At 40.6% G+C, this 25,205-nt stretch overlaps 1 protein-coding gene across 2 annotated transcripts; it reads right to left on the minus strand.

The window, feature by feature from the left end:
• Window positions 1-2,534: 2,534 nt before the first annotated feature.
• On the minus strand, window positions 2,535-5,212 carry LOC147620547 (uncharacterized). 2 transcript variants are annotated; one of them, XR_015269945.1, is made up of 4 exons: window positions 4,554-5,212; window positions 4,213-4,447; window positions 2,701-3,621; window positions 2,535-2,654 (listed from the first exon to the last, which is right to left on the minus strand). XR_015269945.1 is itself a non-coding variant. In XM_086824771.1 (3 exons), the coding sequence occupies exons 1-3, from the start codon at window positions 5,058-5,060 to the stop codon at window positions 2,984-2,986; spliced, it is 1,380 nt and encodes a 459-aa protein (XP_086680897.1). In that variant the 5' UTR covers window positions 5,061-5,212; the 3' UTR covers window positions 2,557-2,983. The 2 variants fall into 2 exon arrangements, 1 of the variants encoding a protein (XP_086680897.1); XM_086824771.1 differs by having other exon boundaries at window positions 2,557-3,621.
• Window positions 5,213-25,205: the final 19,993 nt, after the last annotated feature.

Here is a 25,205-nt window from a genome sequence, read left to right on the forward strand (position 1 = left end):
GCATATATATGTATGCATGTATGTATGTATGCATGTATGCATATTTGTGTGCTTGCATGTATGTATGTATGCATGTATGCAAATATGCATGTATGCATATTTGTGTGCTTGCATGTGCATGTGTGAGCATACACACAAGCGTGCTCGTGTGCACCTGCGTGTATACACACACGTATCAGAGAGAGAGGTATGTTAATAATAAAGATCTCTTGATGTTTGACGTTTCTAATCTTCATTGTGAGTGCTAAGAGAGATCATTGTAATGTTACGTAAAGGTTCCAAGGCTTACATAAGAATAATGATAAAACTATATCTCCAACCATATGCAACATACCTAGAAAATCTAAATTATTTCTAAGAATACAAATAACATTGTAACCATAATTAGTTACCAAGAAAGAATTTTTTTTTGTACAAGGGCCATGTAAAGTACTAATTTCATGCTAACTCCAATATTAAGTTTTTCTTAAAATATGAATCTTCATACAATCCTTCTCGAGTCATTAAAACAACATTTTACATAGTGGTACACATACCCAATATATTTTGTGATATGACTATGAATCTCTAATTGTAAAATTCATTTGAGAAAGGGCATTGATTCATAGCTCTAGTCCTCCTATACATATTAAGGTAGAATATTGAGGTCTTGGACTTTTTTTGAATAATGTGGAAGAAGATGCCACGACTTCCTCGATCTCTCTCACATGTAGTTATACATGGATGATGAGGTACGACAGAAAGACACATATGAATAAGTAAACAATAAAATTTTATACTACTCTAAATGATATGAAAAGATTCATCCTTAGGAGAATAAAGACAAAGTGATGTAGAAACTAATAGTGTAAAGGTCGAATGCGAATGGTTGACTATTACATGTCATTAATTTTTTTAAAGAGAACTTGTTTATTTTTCTAAGGAACTATGAGAAATCAATGGAGTTCTACGTAGTTTTATTATTATGTACTCACATTTAGATTATTATTTTTTGTCTATGAATTTTTCCTCTTTTGCACACACAAAAAATTTAAGTCTTCAAAGTCTTTGTTTAAGAAGTTATATGCATGCATACAGTTATTTTCACAATATTGACATTAAAACTACCAAACTTTGCATTGATGTGTTGGTTCCTTCAAGAAGTCAAAGCTTCTCCCCCACCTCAAGTGAGGCAATTAGTTGTGCATAAATCCCACCATGGATGATCTCTCTTAGCATAGAGAACTTAATGTTCCATTTCTCATTCCAACTAACTTATTCACTTGCGTTCTAGTCACCACAACCAAGATGATGGTGGCCAATATTCTTGCCCAAGCTCTACCAAGCACTACTCACAAAATATTTTGCCCTCAAATGGGATTATTACATAATATAGTAAGATTGTTCGGGTCATTGGGTAACAATCTAAAAATTAATACCAACAGATCTAAAAAATTATACCGATGGTATTTTAGAATAACAATAATCTAATAGTAATTTAGAAACACGCTCTTTATAGACTTTAGCATGGACTCGTTTTTTTAGAATAACCCCATCATGTCATTCTCATCTATTAGTACTAGTATATACTAGGAAGAAAATGCTAAATATTTCATGTTTCGAGAGAGATTGTTCATGTCCAGGTTTGTGGGATGGGAAGTCTCGTCTGTCCATCTTCTCGTCTGTCCATCTTCTCGTCGTCCAATTTCAAGAGAGGGCCCCAAATGCTAAATATCCTATGTTTCGGGAGAGATTTTTCATGTCCAAATTTGTGGGATGGGAAGTCTCTTCCGTCCATCTCCGCACTGTCCAATTTCAAGAGAGGGCCCCTAGAAAAACCATTTCATGTGTGTAAAGGCTCCTCCGTCCATGTCCCCACCGTCCAATTTCGAGAGAGGGTCCCCCTAAAAAACCACTTCATGTGTGTAAAGGCTCCTCCGTCCATCTCCCCATCCTCCAATTTCAAGGGCCCCCAAAAAAACCACTTCATGTGTGTAAAGGCTCCTCCGTCCATCTCCCAAGAGCGGCCCCAGAAAAATCACTTCATGTGTGTAAAGGCTCCTCTGTCCATCTCCCAACCGTCCCAATTTCAAGAGAGGGTCCCCACAAAAACCACTTCTATGTGTGTAAAGGCCCTTATTTATTTGGCCTTGTGGAGTCGACTCTTGTCTCGTGTACTTACAACTCGTGTGTGTGTGTGTGGGCGTTCGTGTGTGTGTGTGTGTGTGTGTGTGTGTGGGGGCGTGTGGGTGTGTGTGTGTTTTTGTGTGCGCGCCTTGGGAAGGACCGGGTGTTTCCAATTTCCCGAAATGAAGCATGGCAACTTGGCAAGCCGCAAGACCACCACCAGTGAGGCATTGCTTTAACATCACAAAATTAGTGCTTGTGCAAAACCCTAGAATGCACGCACTGCAAACCAGTACAGTGAGTTACACGAGCGTCTTGTTTTACCAAACAGTTTTAAATTTCTAAAATTTCCTGTACCTTCGGGGGGGGAAAAAAAAGGACCTGGAACGAAACATAAAGGGTTTTTAATAACAATTCAAAAGCCAAAGAGTAAACCAAACACACCATTAAACATATGAAATTTCAAACACCACATAAACTCTCATCCTTTCCTTTTCCAGTGCTGAAATTTGAAGCCTAAATTTAGAAGGCATCAAAGCCCTTCAAACCTTCCACAGATGGCCTAAATTTAGAAGGCATCAAAGCCCTTCAAACCTTCCACAGATGCCCTCTTAGAAAATAGGGTTGCAACACAAGGCCACTATTTTGAAAATTTCTCTAAATTTTACACAAACATATATATATTTTGAAAGTCAACCCAGCCAGTTTATGGCCTTCAAATATTGAAGGTTAGGGTAGGCCTTCTAATTTCATCCCTGCTTGCAGCTCAATAACAAGAGAGAGAAAGAGCGCGCGCGAGCATTGTTGTAAGTTCACCTCCCCATTAAAAAAAATAGCATTGAGTGGATATATTTACCTTCTTTAAAGTATATATATATCAGCAATCTGCCCCAAGGTGTAATCTATGGGATTGTTTTTGCAATGGGTTTGCTTCAGATTGCTGTGTCAAAGCATCTGCTAGTGCAGAAACCCTCCTCCTTGGTGATCTGTTAAGGGCTAATCTAGCTGGGTCAAGAGCAGGGGGTTGCCAATCAGTGCTAATTACAGTGATCTCATCAACATGAGGAGCTAGTGTTGATGATGTAGAAGTATATTGGGCAGCTAACCTGCCTTTTCCATAGAAGTCTTCAACTTCTTCTGTGAATTTGGTAGAGAAGAAGGGGCCTTTGAGGGCAATGGCACCAAAATTGCTGTCTTTGCAAAGGGCCTTTGATGGCTGTGCTTGATCTTTGGTGGTTCTCTTGTAGCAGGAGAACCACTTGGATTGCAGATAGCAGTGTTTCCTCCAAGGTGGCAAGTGCATGCCCATCTGCTTCAGAGACAGCTTTGCACCCTCTGACATTGTCTTCAATATTGTGTGTAGCCTCTCTGCTTTGCCCACAAATATGCATGGAACCATCTCCAGTAGCCCACTGTACTGATCCGATGCCCTTGCTATCTCAAATTGGGCTCTGAAATTGGTGTCCACTATGATCCGATCCTTCGCGCAAATCACATCAATGTACTCATAATTACCTGCCATGCACACATCCATAGCCCCACATTAGCAATTGATCATTTGTGTTTTTACATTAATTGCCATCATAAATATATTGTCTTGCCCTGCTCTCATGATTATGTTCTGCTAAAGTAGGTTCATAGATGTTTAACCCTAGATTATGCTTTCTTTCCACCCTAGATTGTAGCTGTCAGGTTGATCGATGTTCATCCCTAGACTATAATAGTCAGGTTTGACAGATGTTTAACCCAAGATTATGCTTTGCTGAGTTCAGTTGACAGATCATAATGAGCAAGCTTTGATCAATTATTGTTAGAGCTAGATTTTTGCCTAACCCCGGTGGTGTCAATTTTGCTTAATCAAGCTAGCTAATCAAGATATATAAGGCTGATGGTTGTCTAAACCTAGACAGAAACTTTGCTTGAAGTATGCTAGCTTGATTAATTGTCCAACTTTAAACTCTTGATACTCTGCCTAAAAACTCTAGATAATTAGGTTAGGATATCTAACCCAGGAATTTTTGAAAAACCTCCTTCAAATATTATTCTCGTAAGCTGAATTATTCCCTAAACCTATGGTAATTCTTTGCTTGATCATGCTTGATTTACCTGCCGGAAGAGCTCCAGCCTGCTCCCATCTGGATTTGCAAACTGCAGCACTGTAGCCAAATGATCTCAGCTGTCTCATAACCCAGTAAAGCAAGTAATCATTCCTGCAATTTTCCCCTTTAATCCTAACACAATCAGAATCCATATCCGTTCGCTTCTCCTGCATAGAATCTACCGCTTTCATCACATCCTTGAGGACCCGGGACTCTTCTTTATCAATGCAAGAAGCCATTTCCTGCAGTTAATTACAACTTGGAGTGTAATCAGGTGACCAAATAATACACTAATCAAGGCCATTCTCATCGTGAGAAACTGCACATGATAACGGTAACAACAATTACCTCCATAATCTCGCTTAGTTGATCGTAATCATCAAGATTATCATCGTCGTCATCATCAGGGTGATCACTGGCCAAACTTCCATTTCCACAATTGCAACGTGCTCGCCCACAAGACCCAACATCCTCTATGAACTCATTAACCATGGCAGCAAGGCAAACTGTGCCTGGTTCAATATGGACACTCCCACTGCTATCATATTTAATCATGGGGTCTGCAGCCCTCTGATTACGATGATTATGATGCTGAAAACCATCGTAATCATTGCGATTAGCAGCATCATGAAGCTTAATTGCCATGATTCTCCCAACTTTAGTTGGTGTCTCTGTTTGCTGAGTTGATGATTTCAAGTTAGATAAACGGCCTAAGGGAGGCCTTAATTTGCTGGAAGCAGCTATGGCGGGGTGATGCAGAAGGGTGTGAGGTCTATCATGATTCCTCTGCTTTTCTGATGTGTGTGAGGATTTGGAGCCTTTGCAGAGGGGCTTCAAGGAAGCAAGGGCAGGCATTGTGATCAATGAGAAGAAGCAATAATGTTGTGAGAAGGAAGCTTAGACGCAAGCAAGGAGATAAGATTATGGAAGAAGCCTAAGGTAAAGCATATAATAACATTGGGGAAGAAAAAGGGCAGCTACCTTATCTTGCTATAGAATCCTGCACAGTTATGAGAGAGACAGAGAGAGGGAGAGAGAGCATGGCCTTATATAATTAATAGTATGCAAGCCTTTTTTTTAAGTTTATTTAACCCTATCTTATTTAATTTAAAATGTATTCTGGTTTATTTAAGCCTATCAAAAGCTGATTTATTTAAGAATATTATATATATATCTATATAAATAAATCTATATATATATATAAAAGATAAGCTTGGGCATTTATTAAAGTATATCCCCCTTTTTGGCCTCCGCCACATCCAAAAAAAATTAAAAAATTTAAAAAAAATCAAAGCTTGGCAAGAATGATTGAACCGTCTTGGTTGTTTCAATCAATCACTCGTTGCCAACATGATGTGAGCAAAAGCATGTTGATTAGCTCCTGTTTAAGTGCAGTAAATTGGTTCAATTATATATTAGATTTTCATTTGAACTCATAGAAAAGCTTGCTTGCCAACAAGTTGCTGTAAAAACTATTAAGCATACACATAATTAAAAAAAACTTTATATTGATACCTTGACAAGATGTTTGCGTGATTTAATAATAGATTCAATCGAGTGAATCAATGATCGAGGTAACTAATCATATTAATTAAACATACCGCTAATGATAATTATTCTCCTGATCACAATAATCCTTTGAGGGTCAAGACTTGAAATCCAATTGGATGAGGTAGATTTGAAAACCAGTGAGAGCCTTGGGATTAGGGCGATGAGAATCTGTACATTTTTTCTTTAAGAAAAATGTTTTAAGAGGTGAATAGTATGTGAGATTATTAAACAAATGCGTCATTAATAATCATGAAATGGCGAGCCCATGGTGCAATTTCTGCTTCTCTTTTCGCTTCCACGTCTTGCACAAAAAGGGGGCCAAGAGGGGGGGGGGGGGAGGGGGCTTTCATTAGAGTTTGTGCGTGACCACTCTTTTGTACGTGCGTCATGATTCTTCTGGATTTTCTCCCTAGTCCAACATCATCATATTGAAGGCCCCACCCACACACACTTCATCATCCAATCAAGTGTCTCAACGTGTACTTTCCAAATACAGCTTTTCCTTCCGTTCTTTCTTGCCTTGCACAATGCACATATGTTGCCTTCTAGAGGATGTCCCCACCCCTTCCCCCTTCACGCCACCCAAGCCCAAAATCAACCATTGTAAAGCAAGAAGGGTCCAACCTAGTAGGTACATTATATTATGTAGTTTCAATAGTACATTGGTGGTTGCCCATTGCTCCATTGCTTCCGCTATACTCCATCCATTCCTACAAGGAATCCACCACCACGGAACTTGCAACTTTCCATCTCTAGCTTCCAAGCAATCTCCTCGGGGTAATTCTACATCACATAAGCTCCCATCACTTCACCGTAAAAATCACCTTCATATTCCCATGACTTGAAGGAATTCTACGAGAGGAAAACCCATTATATTCCTCCTAATGATGGAACAAGTTGTGCGTTTTTAAAAAAAAATCGAGGCTTTGATGTACTTTTTAGTATTACTAGGTATGAAGAGGTTTTAGTCAACAAAAACCTTCAAAATTTCTTTAAATGAATTTGTAACCCTCCTTTTTTTTAAAGTAAGGGTTTTTAATTGAATTCCTTTTTTATAGTTCTTTCCCCATGTGAGGTGAGTTTAGAGCACTGTACATTAGCACTCAAACATTAATAGCTAGCACCTTTCAACAAGCACATTAGTGGATATTGTCTAAGATCACTCACACTTTGCAACAATAAGATGAGTTCTCAAGTCATCTTCAACCCAAAAGAACCCTCTCTTTCTCACACAATAACTATCATCCCATATTTCAAGGTGTGATTACTTTTCCTTTTCCTTTTCCTTTTACTATATGGTTTACTATAAATGCAAATTTTCTCTTTATTTAGTCTCAAATAACGAGTTACTAACAAAAAAAAAAGCCTTGCAATGACTTATGCTCTATGTTACTGATATTTATTTGCTCACTTAGAACATAAGAGTCATGTTATAACATATTTTGGCAATGAAAAATACCTAAGTTAGTGAATATCACTTTGAATCTCAAAATAATGTAAAACTTGTGGAATAAACTTTTGTTCTCTCCAAAACAAAGCATGTTGCAACATTAGAGTTATAACTATGACAACTACGTCTTAAAAAGCACATACGTTTAATTTATACAGAAGTTTGTTAATTGGGCCTTGAGATATAAATCAAGTTGTTCAAATCTTGTGCGGAATCTTCATACATTGTGCAAAGCATTGACACTTATTAGAGCTTTTATCATTTATCATATTATTTAATAAACACACTTCCCTATGTTAACTATTCCGATTCACTTGAAATTTGACATTATGAAGGCTAACAAACCTATTGACAAAGAGTCTTAAAACATATACTCTCTTACTACCTGCTTAAGCAAGCGATCACTATGAGAACCTCCCCCTCACTATCCTCATTGAATTCAATAAGGATAGCGTCAACAGAAGGATGTTTTAATGTGACATTCTTAAATGCTACAGTTAGATAGTGCAAAATCTAATTAGTCCCAAAACTATTTTATAAAACAAAAGACCGCATTCAAAAAAGTAGGCAATTTAAGTAGACTCACATTTATTAATCTCCTCCATCCATGCCACTGCTCGATGATTATCGTCCCCCATACAACATCTTGTTGCTCATGAATTCCCACTCTATGCCTTTGATCATATTCTCAAACTCCTCGTTTTTCAATTGCCAAATGTCATCCCATGCAATAACATCATCTTAAGTCACTTCTCTAATAGGATTATGGGATGAGGAGATGGAGCAAAGTAGATGCATGGCTTTTTCCTAAATTTAGAAAAGTACATGCATGGCTTTTTCTTAAATTTAGAAAAGTAGATGCATGTCTATTTACTTTTTTTTTTTGAAAAAGTAGATGAATGGAATGACCATATTCAAGGCATTGACATATAACCATATTAATTGTCCTACTAAAACATTTTAAAAAATGAAAAGTAAATAGACCTTCCTACAGAACTGAGACATCGGATATTTTATTATTGCAACATGAAGGATCTTTTCAAAACTATAGTACAATGTCATCAATAGTACTAGGTCCTTTTCACATTGTTCTCCTGCTATTGAACATTCTCATTAGGTCCTCCTTTTTTAGAGTGGGTTGATGTATAAACATATTATGGTTTGCATCTAACCCAAAGACACACAAATATATGTCAAAGTAAAGGTGCTTGCATGTACAATATGGTCGTCCATAGCACCTACCCTGATTTGAAAATCGGGACACTTCCATTTGCCCGACTTTAATGACCAAATGCTCAAAGACCGTAAGCTGTATTTGAAATTGCCGAATCTATTCTCTTGGCTTCCATATTTGATATGCAACTTCTGTACCTTGTTGACCCTTGGCCTACGTCATTTGCTTCCTGACATTGTCCCTTTTGCAACACAAATCCACCAGCCTCCAATTCTCGAATCTCATCCACAGTCAGGTTTGTACCTCATCCCATTGGCAACTGGGGGTCTAATAGATGATTGATAGATGGTGTTACATACTCCCCAAGTATGATCCACGTTGCTGTTACAAAACCACATGAACTGACGCCTTTGCCCCCCCAGACCATTCTCTCATACCATAGAAAGAAGGAGATGGAACACCTTGCCCGTAGTTTTGATGCTCTTTTTGCACTTGCCATCTTGGCCACCTAACCATCCTTGGCAAGTTACCTTGCTGTTGTGTAGAGACGTTCGACGTATAGCCCACATTGAATAGTGTATGTCACTCTCCATAATTTTTTGTAGCTCTGCTTTAGTTGTCTCTCCCTCTACATTTTTTGACCACCTTTAGTTAAAGGAATAGTGGGTGGAAATCTTAATCTCTTGCCTTGTTTCTTGCATGGCTGGTTTTCTGTGACATACTCTGGATGTTGTGATGTTACCTTCCTCAAGATTTATAACTGTGGGTTTTCGACGCCAACTAACAGTCATGTTATCACCAAAAAAGTTTGGTTGCACGTGCATTGGTGTGCAACTCACCGTTTCCCCCACCAATCTACTAGTGCTTGTTGAACTTTGAGCTTTTCATGCTTTGGCCTTCTCCATTAACTTTGTTATTATAGGGCCTAATCCGTGATATTTGCCTTGCATGAATGCATGCTTCTTTGTGGATTGAAAGAGGAAATTAGCAAGGTCTGAAATAGCTGCATCATATAAAGAGATGGTTCCCTTGAGACCCTCTCTTGTTAACCAACTTGCATGCTTCATTTTTGCTAGATTGGTGGTCGGCATGTGTGGCAGACAAGCATCATCGACATCCTACAAGAGGAAAGTAAGTTAATTGCATCCTCCAACCGTATTCTATAACTATATAGCTAAGTTAACAATTTAGATTCAAAATACTTACCCCTACAAGATGTTTCCCCTCTAATGGGGCTATCTAGTATGCCACCAACTAAGCCAACAATCCATGGTTGGTAAGTTTGCATCGACTTTATCATTCATCCACCACGATCTAATGTGTCTGTATTTTAAAAGTGCCTCTTCCTCACTCAATGCACAATGCCACACTGAGACGACATAGTTGCTTGTGCTCTTCCTGAAAATTCCTAACTACATATTATACTGTATGGATGTTCAAACTTTGTTCCCAATGAAAAAGACACAAACGCTCCACGACCTTCCAATATATTCATTCATCCATTATTATAATAGATAGTCCTAACTACCCTCTAGTTGGCTCTAGCCTCATCAGCCATGAAGCTAAAAATTCTAGCTTGGAGAAGCCTTTTTGGACCACAACATTGTTAATCATCTCCTAGAAAAGAACTCGTGCCACTGTGTCCTCTTTCATTTCACAAGTTGTAATTGTCATGAACTCTTGTAGGCTACATGCCATCATACGACAATTGGAAAAGCACTAAAAACAGGATCAATTTTTTTCAAGAACTTAACATGACCAAACTCTACCTTGGATCATATACATGTGCAGCCATTGTTGTCCATCCTTGCTGCACACGCTTGACGTGATCAAAACAAACCCAAGCCTTCCTCAAATCTCTATTTCCTGTTTGGCATATACAGTTCACCATATCTAAACCTGATGCAAGCCCAATGGTTAACATTTTAAACACATAACACCGGTCCAAAGCTTGCCCAAGAAAACAACTACCATGGAAGAACTTAAAAGCACATTGTCTCTTCAATTCTAGGATACAAACTTAGAAGTATGGGGGTGACTAAGGGTGACACCTCCATTTTCAAACTTAGAAATATGGGAGGTGACTAAAGGTGACCCCCCAATAGGTGGGCGCCCCTAGTTTTGGTGACCCCCACCCCCACTAAAGACGGCATGAGAGTTTTGTTTTTAAAGAGAGGGAAGGAGTGTTTTGCTATTAGGAGGGAAGGGGGAGGGAGAAAAGGGCGTTTCGCTTTTAAGAAGGGGGAGAGGAAAAGAAAGGTGCGTTTTGTTTTGGGGGGAAAGAAAGCTACTGTGTTGAGGGGGGCACATTTTGTTTTGGGGGGGAGAGAGCGCGTTTTGTTTTGTTTTGGGGTTGCCCACTAAGGGCAACTGTCACCCTTAGTGGGCTTGTCGCCCTTAGTGGGAAAGCCCTACTAAAGGCTTGCCCACGACGACGGTTGCCCTTAGTGGGCAAGCCCACTAACAAAAAAAAGCGCGCTCTGTCCCCCCCAAAACAAAACACGCTCTCTCTCTCTCTCTCCCCCCCCCAAAAAAAAACACGCTCTCTCTCCCCCAACGCAATAGCTTTCTTGTCCCCCCCCCCCCCCCCCCTCGCTCCGTCCCACCCCCCCAACAAAACTCCCTTTTCTTTTCCTTTCCTCCTCCTTAAAGGCAAAATGCCTTTTCCTCCCCTGCCCCCCCAAAAGAAAAACACCTTCTTCTTCTCTCTTTTCTCCTAATAGAAAAACACTCCCTCCCTTTCTTTAAAAACAAAACTCTCACACACCCTTGTTCTCTCTCTCTCCCTAAATCCTAAAAAGATAGTTCTCTCTCTCTCTCTCTCTCTCTCTCTCTCTCTCTCTCTCTCTCTCTCTCTCTCTCTCTCACCAACTCTTTCTTTATCACCTCTATTTATATCTATTACTTTTTTGCTCTATTTTTTATCTTTTTCTTTCTTATATCTTTTAGGACTATTTATTCCTTGATCATTATCCTTCTTCTCGTGTTAAGAGGGACACAAGTATCCTTGATGTTCAGTGATACCAAGGAAGATACTGGGACCGTTTTGCATGTAGACCCCACCGTGGTGGATACAATCCATGGAATTGCTTTGCTGCATGGTCATGTTGGCATGTCGATAGAAGATGTTGAAGTGGGAGAAGTTCCTCTTCCTTTTCCCCTTGAAGATGGTGATATCAACAAGTTAAATCAAACCAAAGGAGACATCATTGTGTGTCCAACCAGAGATTATGTAAGTCTTATTTTATCTCTCTCCACCTTTCCAATTATGCCCATTTTTTGTGATTTTTTTGAGAGCAATGTGTCTTGTATATGTCGATGTGTTTAGATTGTAACACATCAAAGGAAACCCCACATCCAAAGCATGCAAAACGTGTAAAGCGCACACCTACCAGCAGAGCAGGCAACAAAGCCAAGTACCAAGAAAAGGAAGAAATTGCAAGAGGAAGATGATGATTGGAGTCCTCCTTGAAGGAATCAAAGTCCAGTTGCTAAGTCTTCGAGGAAAGGTGCTTCTTAAAAAACCATTAAAGCAACTAAGGAAGTAGGAGAGGTGGACGAGGGAATTTAAAAAGAAGAAGAGAATGAAGAGGGTTTCATGACTCCTCTTGTAACTCACTTGCGATTAGAACTCCTACAAGATAGTCTTAACAGAGTGAAGGTAATTGTTAACCACATTTTATCAAGTCTTACATAAGGTAACTTTTGGATTACCAAGCATAACGTGTGTGTGTATGTGCATGCAGGTGGTGAAATCCACTCCTTTACCACCTATTCCCTTTTGTAGACTTGGGCCTAACCCCTCTATATACGAAGAGTGTAGTTAAGGTACAAGAAGCTGGCAAGCTGGAGGGGAGGGCGAAACAAAATGGTTGTGATTATACAAGTGAAGGAAGTCCGAATGGGTAACCATGCAAAGTAACTTTTTTCTTTTTTCTTTGTGTATCTATAAATTTAACCCCTACCTCTTACTCTAATCCTCACTTCCAAATATTGTTGCCTCCTTCTCTCTCTTGTTGCCTTCCTCGTCCTCTCATTGTATTTCTCTCCCTCTCTATCGTTCTCTTCCTTACAACCCTCACGACCATCAACTACTTGTTCATCTCTAATGGCTTTTTCTAATGGCCCTAGCTATACTCTGAAGAAGGAAACCCTAGAAAGTGTTTACAAACATTTATGTAACAAAATAGGCGGAGATGCAACAGAACATCTCTTAATCACGGTAGAGGCCCGCAATCTTTGGACAAAGATGCTAGAAGAAGCCCATTGATTCTGGAGATTTGTTCATGTGGAACATGAATATTGGAAGCGCCATCGATACTTGCCGAAGTTTCAGATACATTGTTGAAGAGACAGAGGAGCCCTTACGAGAGGAGATAAAGAATAAGGTAGCCAAAAAAAAAGTGTATAGATGTAGGATCCGTTATATCAAATTCTTGGTTTATTATATGTTTTGAATAGCAGCGTCATGTTCTTATCTCTCTCACTCTCTCTTCCTCTCAAATAATTAGGCCATGATCTCAATCATAATTGAAAAATTATTGACCCTAATAAATTTACATTCTTCATTGCTTCTTACGCATGGCATAGTAGATAGCTTGTATGTATAAATCTTGAAATTATTCACCTTGTTAATTGTACTCACATGCAATGATATGCCGTCACATGAAAAGGCTTTAAATGCTATGAAATCAGGTGCAAAGGGCATGGAGTACCATGCATATATAATATCTAGATGCAATAACATCCACATGTAATAACATCTGGATGAAGAGATTATGTATAGGGAGAATGGGACAAGGGGAGAGAGAGAGAGAGAGAGAGAGAGAGAGAGAGAGAGAGAGAGAGAGAGAGAGAGAGAGAGGGAGGGAGGGAGGGTGGGTGGGAGAGTGAAAGGGAGGGAAGAGAGAGGGGGAGGGAAGAGGGTGGGAGAAGGAGAGAGAGGGTAGTGTGGGCTGGGAGGTGGTGGGACAAGGAGAGAGAGAGAGCGAGAGAGAGAGAGAGAGAGAGAGAGAGAGAGAGAGAGGGAAGAGGGTGGGAGAAGGAGAGAAGGGAGGATGGGAGAGTGAAAGGGAGGGGGAGAGAGGAGAGAGAAGGAGGGTGGGAGAAGGAGAGAGAGGGAGGGTGGAAGAGATGAGAGAGAGAGAGAGAGAGAGAGAGAGAGGGTGAGGGTGAGAGAAGGAGAGGGAGGGAGGGTGGGAGAGAGAAAGGAAGGGAGAGAGAGAGAGAGAGGTAAGAGAGGGTGGGTGGGAGAAGGAGAGAGAGGGAGGGAGAGAGACAGAAAGGGAGGGAGGGAGAAGAGAGAGGGAAGAGGGTGGGAGAATGATAAGAGAGAGGGTGGGAGAGAGAAAGGAAGGGAGAGGGAGGAGAGAGAGGGAGAGTGGGAGAGATGAGAGAGGGAGGGTGGGAGAAGGAGAGGGAGGGAGGGTAGGAGAGAGAAAGGAAGGGAGAGAGAGGTGAGAGAGGGAGGGTGGGAGAAGGAGAGAGAGGGAGGGTGGGAGAGAGCAAGGGAGGGAGCAGTGGTGGTGGGACAAGGAGAGAGAGAGAGAGAGAGAGAGAGAGAGGGAAGAGGGTGGAGAGGAGAGGGAGGGAGGGTGGGCTAGGCTAGGCGACGGTGGTGGGTAGAGATGGTGGGCAATAGTTAGAGAGAGATAGTTCAAGTAGAGAGAGAGGACAGCCAAGAAAAGCTCCCTCCAAAGCTCCCTCAAAAATCACACTCACAATGTGGGACTTTTCATTGGACACATTAAAGCATAAATTGCAACTCTATTTTGAGACAATACTTATAAGCATGTTTAAATTCCTTTGTCCACTCAAGAAATTGTTACTCTATTGGGACAATCCTTATAAGTTAGTTTGAATCCACACTTGTATCATGTACCTACATAAGGAACAACATTGGCGTGTAGCACGAGATTCGGAGTGTAGGATCTTTGTGAGGAACTTGACAATATAGTGTGGGACTTTGCATTGGACACATTGAAGCAATGGCCTACTGTGTACCATATTGTTGAGGTCTCTTTATTATAATTACACCATATATTCAAGAACAAGGAGGTATAATCTATGGTTAGGGCTTATTTTGGATGTCTATATAGATCATACTACTTTTATGGTGCTTGTATGGGTCTTGATACTCACTAGACTCTTAGCTCTCTTATTTATGGTTTTTTGAATGTGCAAGTAGAGTCACACCAAGTAATTTTGTATTGATGTAGTCCTTGGAGGTCCTTGGAGGAACTAGTTGGGGTAGTAATACTGGAGGTGGGTATGGTAATTGTGGCGGTCCTATACATACCTCTCTTGATAAGGGGATATGGTAGTTGAGGAGTGGTTGGTAGGGCTAATGGCTACCTGGGCATTGGAAGCATCTCACATGGTCTACTGGGTTTTTGGTACCAACAAAAAATGAGATGTATCATGGTTCTCCTGTGACATTGTCAATGAGCACAAGGCCTTGGCCTTAGCATAAGGACACTCTTTGCATCAAATTCCATGATTATATGACTTTACTCGAAAATTATGCACCAAACCATATCTCTTTTATGGGAATAGGTGGGGGTATCCGGCTTATGAAATTGTGGTTGAGCTTTGAGGTTGCCCTTAGGCTTGACCTTGGCAATGCTAATCTTATAGATTATCTACTAGGTCTACTACCTCTAGTAACATATCAAAAATATGTAGTGCCTACACTTATAGAGATGGTGTGGTCTCGTGAATCCTCTTACTCTTTAGACTAACCATATGGAGATATTTGGCTCTAGACTAACCATATCAAAATCCTCATGTAGTCTTTCTCAGGGATTACATCTCATATGGAGATATTTGGCTCTAGAAATGTAGTCATCATGAATGGATTCTCCTTCCTCCTACTTGAGGTTATAGATTTGGTCAATGTGACTCCATCTAGCTTGTCTTGGTGTGAGAATCAGACTCTCAAGATGTGTCTTAAGACCTCATATATGCGGCCTTTTTAGGTGGATTTAGGGACATGGCCCGTTTTGCTTCAAGGCAAAGTGTGAATGAGTAGATTGGTGGGATCATCAATCCTTCCTATTGCTTCATTGACTTGTTCAAATTTTTCTAGATTTTGAATAGGATCACCATTTGCTTTAAATATGGTCAATAGCTTAGAGATGTGGATAGGATTGGTTCCATATGGTTCTAGGTGCCATATATGAAGAGACCCCTCTTCCTACTTCCTGTACCATCCTGAACATGTCTTTGACATATTAACATGGTAGTGGAATGTAAGGGAATAATTGTGCATAACCTTCTATCTCTAGGTTAGGAGTTTTAGGCCCCATGGGGTTGGGTTGTACAATTTCTAATGGAACTGATCCTATGCCTACTTGGTTTTGAGGTTATGCAAGCTTACGATGATGATTGAGGACACATTATGTGGTTGCAACTAGGGTTGTTGGTTCTTTACCTTTCCCTACATTCACTCTTGTTGGAAGTGGTTCCTCAAACTAATTCTTCACCCTCCCCACATTTGATGTTTCTCATTCGAACATAGAGGAGTTACAACTTGCTTCTATGGTGAAGTAGTGTCTAAGGGTGTAAGCACATGCAAGGTTACACCTTGTGTGCTTGTTAGCATATTTTTATGTGTGGGGGTTGAACTAGCATGTGTTTATTTTAGAGATGTAATATCAAAAGTAACCACGTAGCACAATGATGACCTAGAGAGGGTGGCTGCGTGCAAAATGCAAGCATGCTCATTGCTATGAGTTATGATCCTTCCTCTCCAAAAGTTATTTTGGGAGATATGGCTGGGAAAGGAAATGTAACAATAGAGCGCTATACTGGTAGGAAGAGACCAGTTAGGTCGTCTCTACCAAGGGGGAGCCCTTGCCTCTACCCAAGAGATGTAGTTGAACAACCCAGTCAGACGATGAACCCGTGAGCGACTCTAGGCCAAACAAGAAGCCAAGCAGGCAATCACCTGTGGTAAGAAGACAAACAAGGCAGAAGACGAAGGCGAAAGCAGAACGACGTAACCAACAGTTATAAGTGTCAAACAAGGGAAGAAGCCTGTGCATCACTAGTGAAAAACAAAGCTATGTTAGCCAAAAAGGTCTATGTGAAATTAGAGAAGTTGAGGGACAATATAGGTAATGTACTTGACCTGCTCTGTAATCGTTCTGTGTGCTTGTCTTTTTCAGCACGTGTTTCATATTTTTTATGTTTTTGCAGTGTGGTGGAAAGCACCAAAGGTGGCCTACCCACCTCAAAATGTGTTTTTTTTTACCAAGGTGGACTTCCATGTCAACCATGGCTTGGATATTGATGGTGATGATCCAAGGCGCTTGAAAGAGTCAGATGTTTCGGACGCTACCTAGCTATCTGTTTTCAACCACACCAAGGAAAGGAGGTCATACCATGTGAAGTATAGTAGCATCTGGCCTAAAAGGTTTGAAGACATGATGCTATTCTACAACAAAGTGTATCAGAGAGGTGGCCAACCAACATGGAATTCCTTCTAGCATTTGCTCAGGCTTATGTGCTTCAGTTCAGCCCTCATGCTCTATTGACACAGGGAATGCCATGTGCTTTGCTTGGGTTGTCTTTGCTGAGGAGCACAATAATGATGTACACAAAGGGGGGTATTTTGACACCCACTTAACATGTTGGAAGTTGACCAATGGAGTTGGTAACATCCATGTTGACATTGGACAGGAGGTGGAGAAGCTGGCCACCCCTCAGCACAACATGGTCATAGTAGCAGTGTGACATTTTCTAATGAAGATTATGTGTTGGCACAGAACGACATAAAGAACTTCAATTCATTGATTGAAGGAATCAATGAAAGACTACATATTTCAAAGGAGGAATATTTGGGTTTGCAATAGAAATTGGAGGATGCAAAGCTAAAGCAGGTACTTTCCTACAATGAGATTGGAGATTCAAGTTGTAGATGAGAAGATGGCATCCTTGTCTCCGAAAGATTTGATTGAGAAATCCAACCTTGCAGTGAAAATATCAACACAACGAGGCACTTTGGAGATGCTTGGAGGGGGGTCAGATGAACTGGAGAACTTCTATGTAATAGAGGTAAATAGTCTTCTATTTTTGTTTGTACATGATTCATTTGTCTATAGATTCACACTGGTACATTGCTCACACAGCTATGTTTGTAGACAGAGTTGGAGGTGAATCATGAAGTCGAGAAGAAGCTAGCAGGGCACTGTGCCTTGCTTCAAGACATGCTAAACAAAGTTCAGGAAAGTAGCAGGGCTTGCCTGTTTCCTAATGTGACATCCCAATGAAGTAAGAGTGTGGAAAACCATACTCTCTCAGGTTACTATGCAAGCTGTGGTGTATTTTTTTATGCTGATAAAACTTTCACATTGGTCTCACTACCGTGCAACCATGTACATACCATGCCATGTGTTTTGCAACCATGTGCACCTCAAAAGGTGCACAATGTAGAGAAGAAAACTGTGATTTCGTGATTCTGCAAAGTGTTGTTTACAAATGTCATTTGGATATTAGGTTACCCCCTTGTTCTTTTTTGAGCGACATGTTGAGGAAATCATAGTTAAATAGTGTGTAATTGTGAGTCTTTGTGTGAGAGAGTGCCACGTGTCACTTTGGGAGTTATCCCATAAGCATATGGTACTTGAGTGTGTGTGTGTTCACTATATAAGAGTGATGTACTTTCCTGTGTGTCACATCAATCAAGTCAAGTTATCTTGGTCTACATGTAAGTACTTTTTCATTGCTTTCATTTCCATTTCATTATGTTTGCCATCTTTCCTTTCTACACCCAGAGTTAGCTTGCTCTCCTGTTCCTTCATGTGGTATCAGAGCCATGCTTCTCCATGGGCAACCCTTGGGGGTGAAGGCCGACCCACAAATGGAAGTTGGTCTTCCTCCTTTGGTTGCCCACTCCCATGAGGTTCTCTTCTCCTCTCCTCCAGCCCCGTATGCTTCCTTTCTCTCTTTCTTTTTAATGACCGACTGCTCTTGATGTCGCCTTGCTTCATCCCTCTTTCCCGCTTCGAAATCAGCATCTCCTCTTCTTTTCCTCTTTTAGCTTACATCTTAATGACTCTCACACACTTTTTGTGGAGCACAAAGGCCTTCCATGTGGAGTTACTCTAACCACTCATCCTAATGTGTTGTTGCCATATTCTATCCTCTAGTTAGCAAGGTAACAAGTACAAATCAAAAAAATGGAAGGAAGATACAATGCTCATGTGATATGGCTTAAGGTGACATTACAAAAGTGAGCAAGTGGCCAAAGATTTTTCTTGGATGTTATGAAATAGGGTCCCAAGTTCCAACAATTTACTGAAAGTTAAATGAAACAATGCCCACGTGGTACCTATGGCCCAAGGGTTCTCTTGGCTCTTATCACCTAGGGTCCCAAGACTCAATTTCCTTTAGGCTCTCATCAAACTTCAAAGCTCTAAAGAAGATTCATGAAAAGGAAATGTTGAGGAATACCGGGTAATGTCTCATCAAGTGAGAGCCATATCAAGGTAAAAGATTATAGACAGACCTCAAATTTGTCTGATAACCCCATTATTTCATTTGAAGGGCAAAAATTTCAGTGTAAGGAAAAAACATGGGTTTAGTATATTTCCATTAAATTGGGGGAAAAAATCTTTGAAAATCATGATTGAAGGTTTTGAAAGTCTAAAGTTAAAATTTTTAAACTTTGCAAATTTACCTTTACTCTTGGAAAAAACAAAGGTTTTTCACCATTTCGATAGACACTTCAAAAATTTTCTTTTGGACTAAATCGTAGCAGTACTAGGATACATGGGCCGATAGGGTGAAGGGTTCCAAAAACAACACAGATGATACCCCAATAATGTTTTGAAAAAAATGCATATTCTTAGAATTTTATGCATGTGTCGGTTCTGGATTTTGCTAAAAAGTGACACAAATTTGGACTTATGTATTTTTTTGTTTTTCCCTCCCCTTTACATCCTTCACATGTAACTAAAACAATTTTCTCTCGTTTGGGTAGTCACATATTGTTTGGTAATTTCTACCTTATCTACTATCGTTGACAAGTAAATGCGAATCTTGGGATGCATTCAATTTGAAAAATCGTAGAGGTTTTAGCCACCACTATAAAGGCCAAAAGCTTAGATGTCAGTGGTCACTAAGTTGGCTCCTCAGGCCTCTACTCATCTTAGAGGTTAGAATAAGGCTTGATTTTTTATGGGCACACTTGCCCTTAAAAATTGAGGGGTTTGGTGAAATATAGCAAGTTTTTTGGCATTATAGTGTAATTTTTAATGGGCATTTTAAAATTTTGGATATTTTTATAGCCAAAATGCTCTTGTGAAGCCCATCAAAAAGCAACTATGGTTAGAATGTTAACCTGCTACCTAGCAACCTCATTTCTTCTCTATATCTCTATCTCTATCTCTATCTCTATATTATCTTAAGGAAGAGTTTCACAAAGTTGCCACGTGGCAAGAATTTGGAGGTTCGAGAAGGGAAGGAGGAGGTTTGAGGAGGTTTGGGTAGAATTTGATTTTGAAAGCCTCAAAAAACGTGCAAAGCATGGGTTCCCAACTAGTAATATCTTAAGGAAAAGTTTCACAAAGCTGCCACGTGGCAAGAATTTGGAGGTTTGGGAAGGGGAGGAGGGAGGTTTGAGGAGGTTTGGGTACAATTTGAATTTGGAGTCTCAAAAGCGCACGGGTTGCCCACTAGTATTATCTTAAGGAAGAGTTTCACAAAACTGTCACATGGCAAGAATTTGGAGGTTCGGGAAGGGAAGGAGGATGTTTGAGGAGGTTTGGGTAGAATTTGAATTTGGAGTCTCAAAAGACCCACTAGTTGAATTTATGAGATCTTATGAGCAAACCAACCAGAAACCACCATGCAGGATGCCACGTGGCAGTAGTAGTCAGGAATGAGGACCAAGTCAGCATGGGAATTGAAGATTAGATCAGATGGGCAAGTGTCATTGATGATTGGCCTGTCAAACTTGGGGCGGACGTGGATAAGTATCGTAAAAAGGGAGCCAAGAATTCAATGTACTTAGCAAGCAGGGCGCACGTGGGGTCTGGCCAATGGGGTTGGGCCGCATATGGGAGTGGGATGGGACAGAGTTTTGATTCTTGAGAAAGCCATAAACAAACGCTGAGCTACCCCTTAAAGTCTTGACTCCACGAGTCCACCTGGGTGCCCAACCCCATCAATATACTCTACTGTACTGTATACAGTACTGCAGTGTACAAACATTGTCTACAAATGGGCATGGCCCCATTATGTCCACCCTCAGGACTATCCCGTCCACTTGGCCCACAGGCTACGGCCAGCAGGGGCCAGCAGGCTACCTGGAAGGCTGGAGGCAGGAGCAACGCTTGCTCGGCAGTGGGCGCCACCTGGCCGGGCCCATTTTGCGTGCTCCACTTCTGCTGACAATGATAGTAATAAAATCGCCATTCGAGTCCCGACCTCCGAGAAGCTAGGCCGCCCGCGGGCGGAGTCCCGACTCCGGACAGTTTTACTAGGGGGGTCCGGGGGTTTTAACTTTACACATCTGGAGGCTGTTCACGCCACTGGACGAGTTGGCAGCTCTAGCCCACCTAGGGTTGCCAATCACCCTTGCCCACCAAGTCTGACGGGAAAGGGATGAGACTTGCAAGTATTTCGCCATTTACGATGACTTACAAATATTTTTGTAAGATTTTTTGCGGCCAATATACTCAAAAACATTCCAAATGCCCATCAAAGATCAAGTTTATTGGCACCTTCCCATTTCACACCATGCAGCAACTCAAAAGCCAAGGATTTCACGCTTGAGGGTGGACGGTAAGGTTTTAACTAGCAAGCTTTGCCTCCCCCGTTCACTGTCGTGTGGGCAGCAAAAGTTGTGGGCAAGGGAGAGATGTGTAAACTACTTAGTCTTGCAGAGCTGTTATATGTAGGTCCCATGATATAGTGGAGAGGTCATTTTTCGCTAAAGAATCGAGTCAACAATATCAATCTAACCGGTTCACTTTTGGTTTTTTTTTTCTTCTTTGTTGCATTTTTAAGGCTAAGATTATTCTTGAAAAGCTTAACGTGATAGATTTGTGCACTTAATGGCTTTCTTTTGAAGTGATTGTTATTAAGCATAATATTAAGACATGACGTTATTCGTAAGTTACAAATGAGATTTTACATTTAAAAATGTTGAGAAAATGAGTACCTTAACAATGGCTATGGAAGCTACCTAATGAAAGACCCTAATTATTGTGATTAAGAAACCCTATTCCTATCGCGGATGTAATCTAATTGACAGCATAATGATAAACCCAATCAACTAATTAATCTTGACTCAAGTTCAGCTAGGTTACAAGATGGAAACTTGTACTCATAGATACACTTGAGAGCATCTTGTATTCATTGCTAGAAAATGACCCCTTTTATATGAGAGAGGTACACCTCTTACAAATGTGCTCATGTGGGATAATGTCCAAGTGTGATGTGACTTAATGCTCTTGATCTTGGTCCTCTACTCATGCCTTGCCTCTATCTTGTGCTCAAGGCACCACAAATCTCAACACCACCCCCCTAGTGTCTTAATGTGTACGCTACTACAAGGTGGTTGGATGCGAGTTACAAAAGATCCAACACCCCCCCTTAGTGCAACATGCTACTTAAGGTGGTCAAGAAGCTACCTAATGAAGACCCTAGTTAAGGTGATTAAGAAACCCTAATTCTATGGTGAATGCAACCTAAATAACAACATAATGATAAACCTAATGAGCTAATTAAGCCTGACTTAAGTTCAGTTAGGTTACAAGATGGAAACTTGTACTCATAGAAAGACTTGAGAGCAGCTTGTATTTTATTGCTTGAAAATGATCCCTTTTATATGAGGGAGGTACATCTCTACAAATGTGCTCATGTGGAATAATTTCCAAGTGTGATGTGGCTAAATGCTCCTGATCTTGTTCCTCTACTCATTCCTTGCCTCTATCTTGTGCTTAAGGCACCACAAATCTCAACAAAAATTTGTTAAAAACCACGTAGAACTCATGTTGGGATTCAAGCTCGATGACAGCTTGTGCCAGCTGCACTATGTGCTAGCGTGTTGTTGAAATATACAAGTGAATAGGGTGTGTGTGGGAACAAGCTCTTGGATAGAGGCTGTAAAAGAGGAGATGTAATTGTGAAAGAACCTGTGAAAAGGTTAGGAGAATCTACTGGGAGAGAATAATGGGTAGCATGAGGGAATTTAGGAGTGTGGAGATATTCTGGGAGATATTCAGGGAAAAGAGAAGAGGTGGAGAGAATCAGGCAAAAGGTGGAGATATTCTGGGAGTGAATCATGGAGAAATCAATGGGATTTGATGCTTGATGTAAACTCTATAAATTGAGGCATAGCCCTAATGAGAATTTGCTGGTTTTTGAGTATCCATGCCTACATTAATCTATGTGCTAATTATTCACTAATTACATCTTAATCACTTACTAATCACTTTGTTAATTATGTTGATTCTAGTGTTTGATCCACCATAGCTCATCATTTTGCTCAAATTTCAACATGGTATCAGAGCCATGCCTAGAATCAACCAGATTTATGAGCCCATTAGTGAATTAATTAGGATTAGTAAACCAAAAAAATCAATTTTTAGTGAGTTTTTCATCTTCCCCTTCACCCCCAGCCAGTGGAGGACTCCATTCTTCTTGCACAATCAACATTAGGGCACAAGCTAGCCAACACCCCTGGCTACCAGCTCATCAAACGGCGCAGCAAAACGCGAAAGCGTTGAGGAAAAATCGACGTTTTTTCCAGCGCAGTTTTTCCTGACAGTTTTGCAGATCTTGTGCTCATCAAGCCAAATTGCTTCAATTCCTCTTAGCCCAAGGGGTAATCAAGCATGCTCTACAAGCTGGTGAAGACAGAAATCAATTTCATCAAGTCTACAGAGAGATCCAAGCTCTTCATCAAATCTGCAGGTGACTTTGGTAAAACAGAGATTAAGCTTTCATTATTTGGTCAAATCTTGTGTTTCTTGGCTTAATCCTCTACTAGACTCATTGCTATTGATGCCTTTGAAAGCATTTGAGCTCATTTGAAGTGGAAGGCACCAGATCTGGGCTCCCCGCATACTCTGTTTTCTGCACACAAACCAGAGCATTAATTTGCTAATCAGTGATTAATCAGTGCTAATCACTATATTTTGGTGCAATTGAGGGTTCAAATTAACCATTAGGTATCTGATACAGATCCCTAAAGCTTCAGATTACAAATCGGAGTTGGTTTGATACTCCAACCATCCCGTACAAATTGGTTACTCTCAATTTAATGTAATTTTTGGTGATTTTATGCTGATAAAATTGTTGTAATCATCTATTAAACACCAGATTGAGTTGTAAAAGGGTAGACACTGCCCTTGAATCTTGAATTTGGATCAAGAGGTAAGACCCTCTTCACATCACCATGAATTCAGCACAGGAAATAGCCAAATTTAATGGGGAACAGTTTTATACATGGCAAACAAAAACCATGTATTTGCTGATGAGGAAAAATCTGTGGGGATTAGTTGAAGGGAGAGATGAATGCCCAGAGAGAGGAGAAAATGAGTGGAAGAGTAGGAATGAAAAAGCATTGGGACTTATTGCACTCAGTTTAAATGATGAGATCATTCATCATATCACAGGGATACAGTGGGCAAAAGATGCATGGGATGAACTCAATAAATTATTTGGTACACAAGCAAAAAATTCCAAGATAAATCTATTAATGCAATTCTACAAATTGGACATGAAGGAAAGTGAACCTTTAATCACACACTTGAACAAATATAAAAGCATTAAGCAAGAGCTGGCAGCAATTGGCAAAAAGGTAGAAGATGATGAAGCATTAGCTGTACTTTTGAAGAGTGTGGACAAAGGAGATTATGAAAACATTGTAGCAACACTAAAGAATGTACCTGAATTGAAGATACATGAGATAGAAGCAGCTCTACTGGAGCAAGAGAGCAGAGGCAGAGAGAAGAAAGAGCTCGACTCAACAGCAGGAAAGCATTCTTCACCCGAGGAGGATTCTCTCGAGGACGAGGATGAGGAAGAGGCAGAGTAGGAGGGAGGACCTTCACTTGCCACAAATGTGGAAAGCCAGGACACATGGCGAGAGACTGCTACAGCAAACCCAGTGAAGAAGGAACGACATCGGCAAACTTCATGGAGGCTCCAAGGGAAGTGGAGTCGGATCATCTTTTCTGAGAGAGAGAGAGAGAGAGAGAGAGAGAGAGAGAGAGAGAGAGAACCCACAATCCAATGTAACCTGCCCCAATAAAGTAAAACCACCTCTGAGCCACCGATGATGTAGGCCAAGTGGTAGATGTATGTGTGGGCACTTATAGTAGCCTTGGACACATAGAGAGAGAGAGTGTCAAGGACTATGGAGTTTAGGGACTTGAGGCACTGGTCGCGGGCTATCAAGTAAGAGGGAAACTTGATACAGGGTCCAGGTGTGTTAGGATTATTCACTTGAGGGGAGGTGTTGAAATATACAAGTGAATAGGGTGTGTGTGGGAACAAGCTCTTGGATAGAGGCTGTAAAAGAGGAGATGTAATTGTGAAAGAACCTGTGAAAAGGTTAGGAGAATCTACTGGGAGAGAATAATGGGTAGCATGAGGGAATTTAGGAGTGTGGAGATATTCTGGGAGATATTCAGGGAAAAGAGAAGAGGTGGAGAGAATCAGGCAAAAGGTGGAGATATTCTGGGAGTGAATCATGGAGAAATCAATGGGATTTGATGCTTGATGTAAACTCTATAAATTGAGGCATAGCCCTAATGAGAATTTGCTGGTTTTTGAGTATCCATGCCTACATTAATCTATGTGCTAATTA

This window comes from Cibotium barometz, chromosome 31 (assembly GCF_041138505.1).
Source record: "Cibotium barometz isolate CiBa-2024 chromosome 31, ASM4113850v1, whole genome shotgun sequence".
Taxonomy (NCBI): domain Eukaryota; kingdom Viridiplantae; phylum Streptophyta; class Polypodiopsida; order Cyatheales; family Cibotiaceae; genus Cibotium; species Cibotium barometz.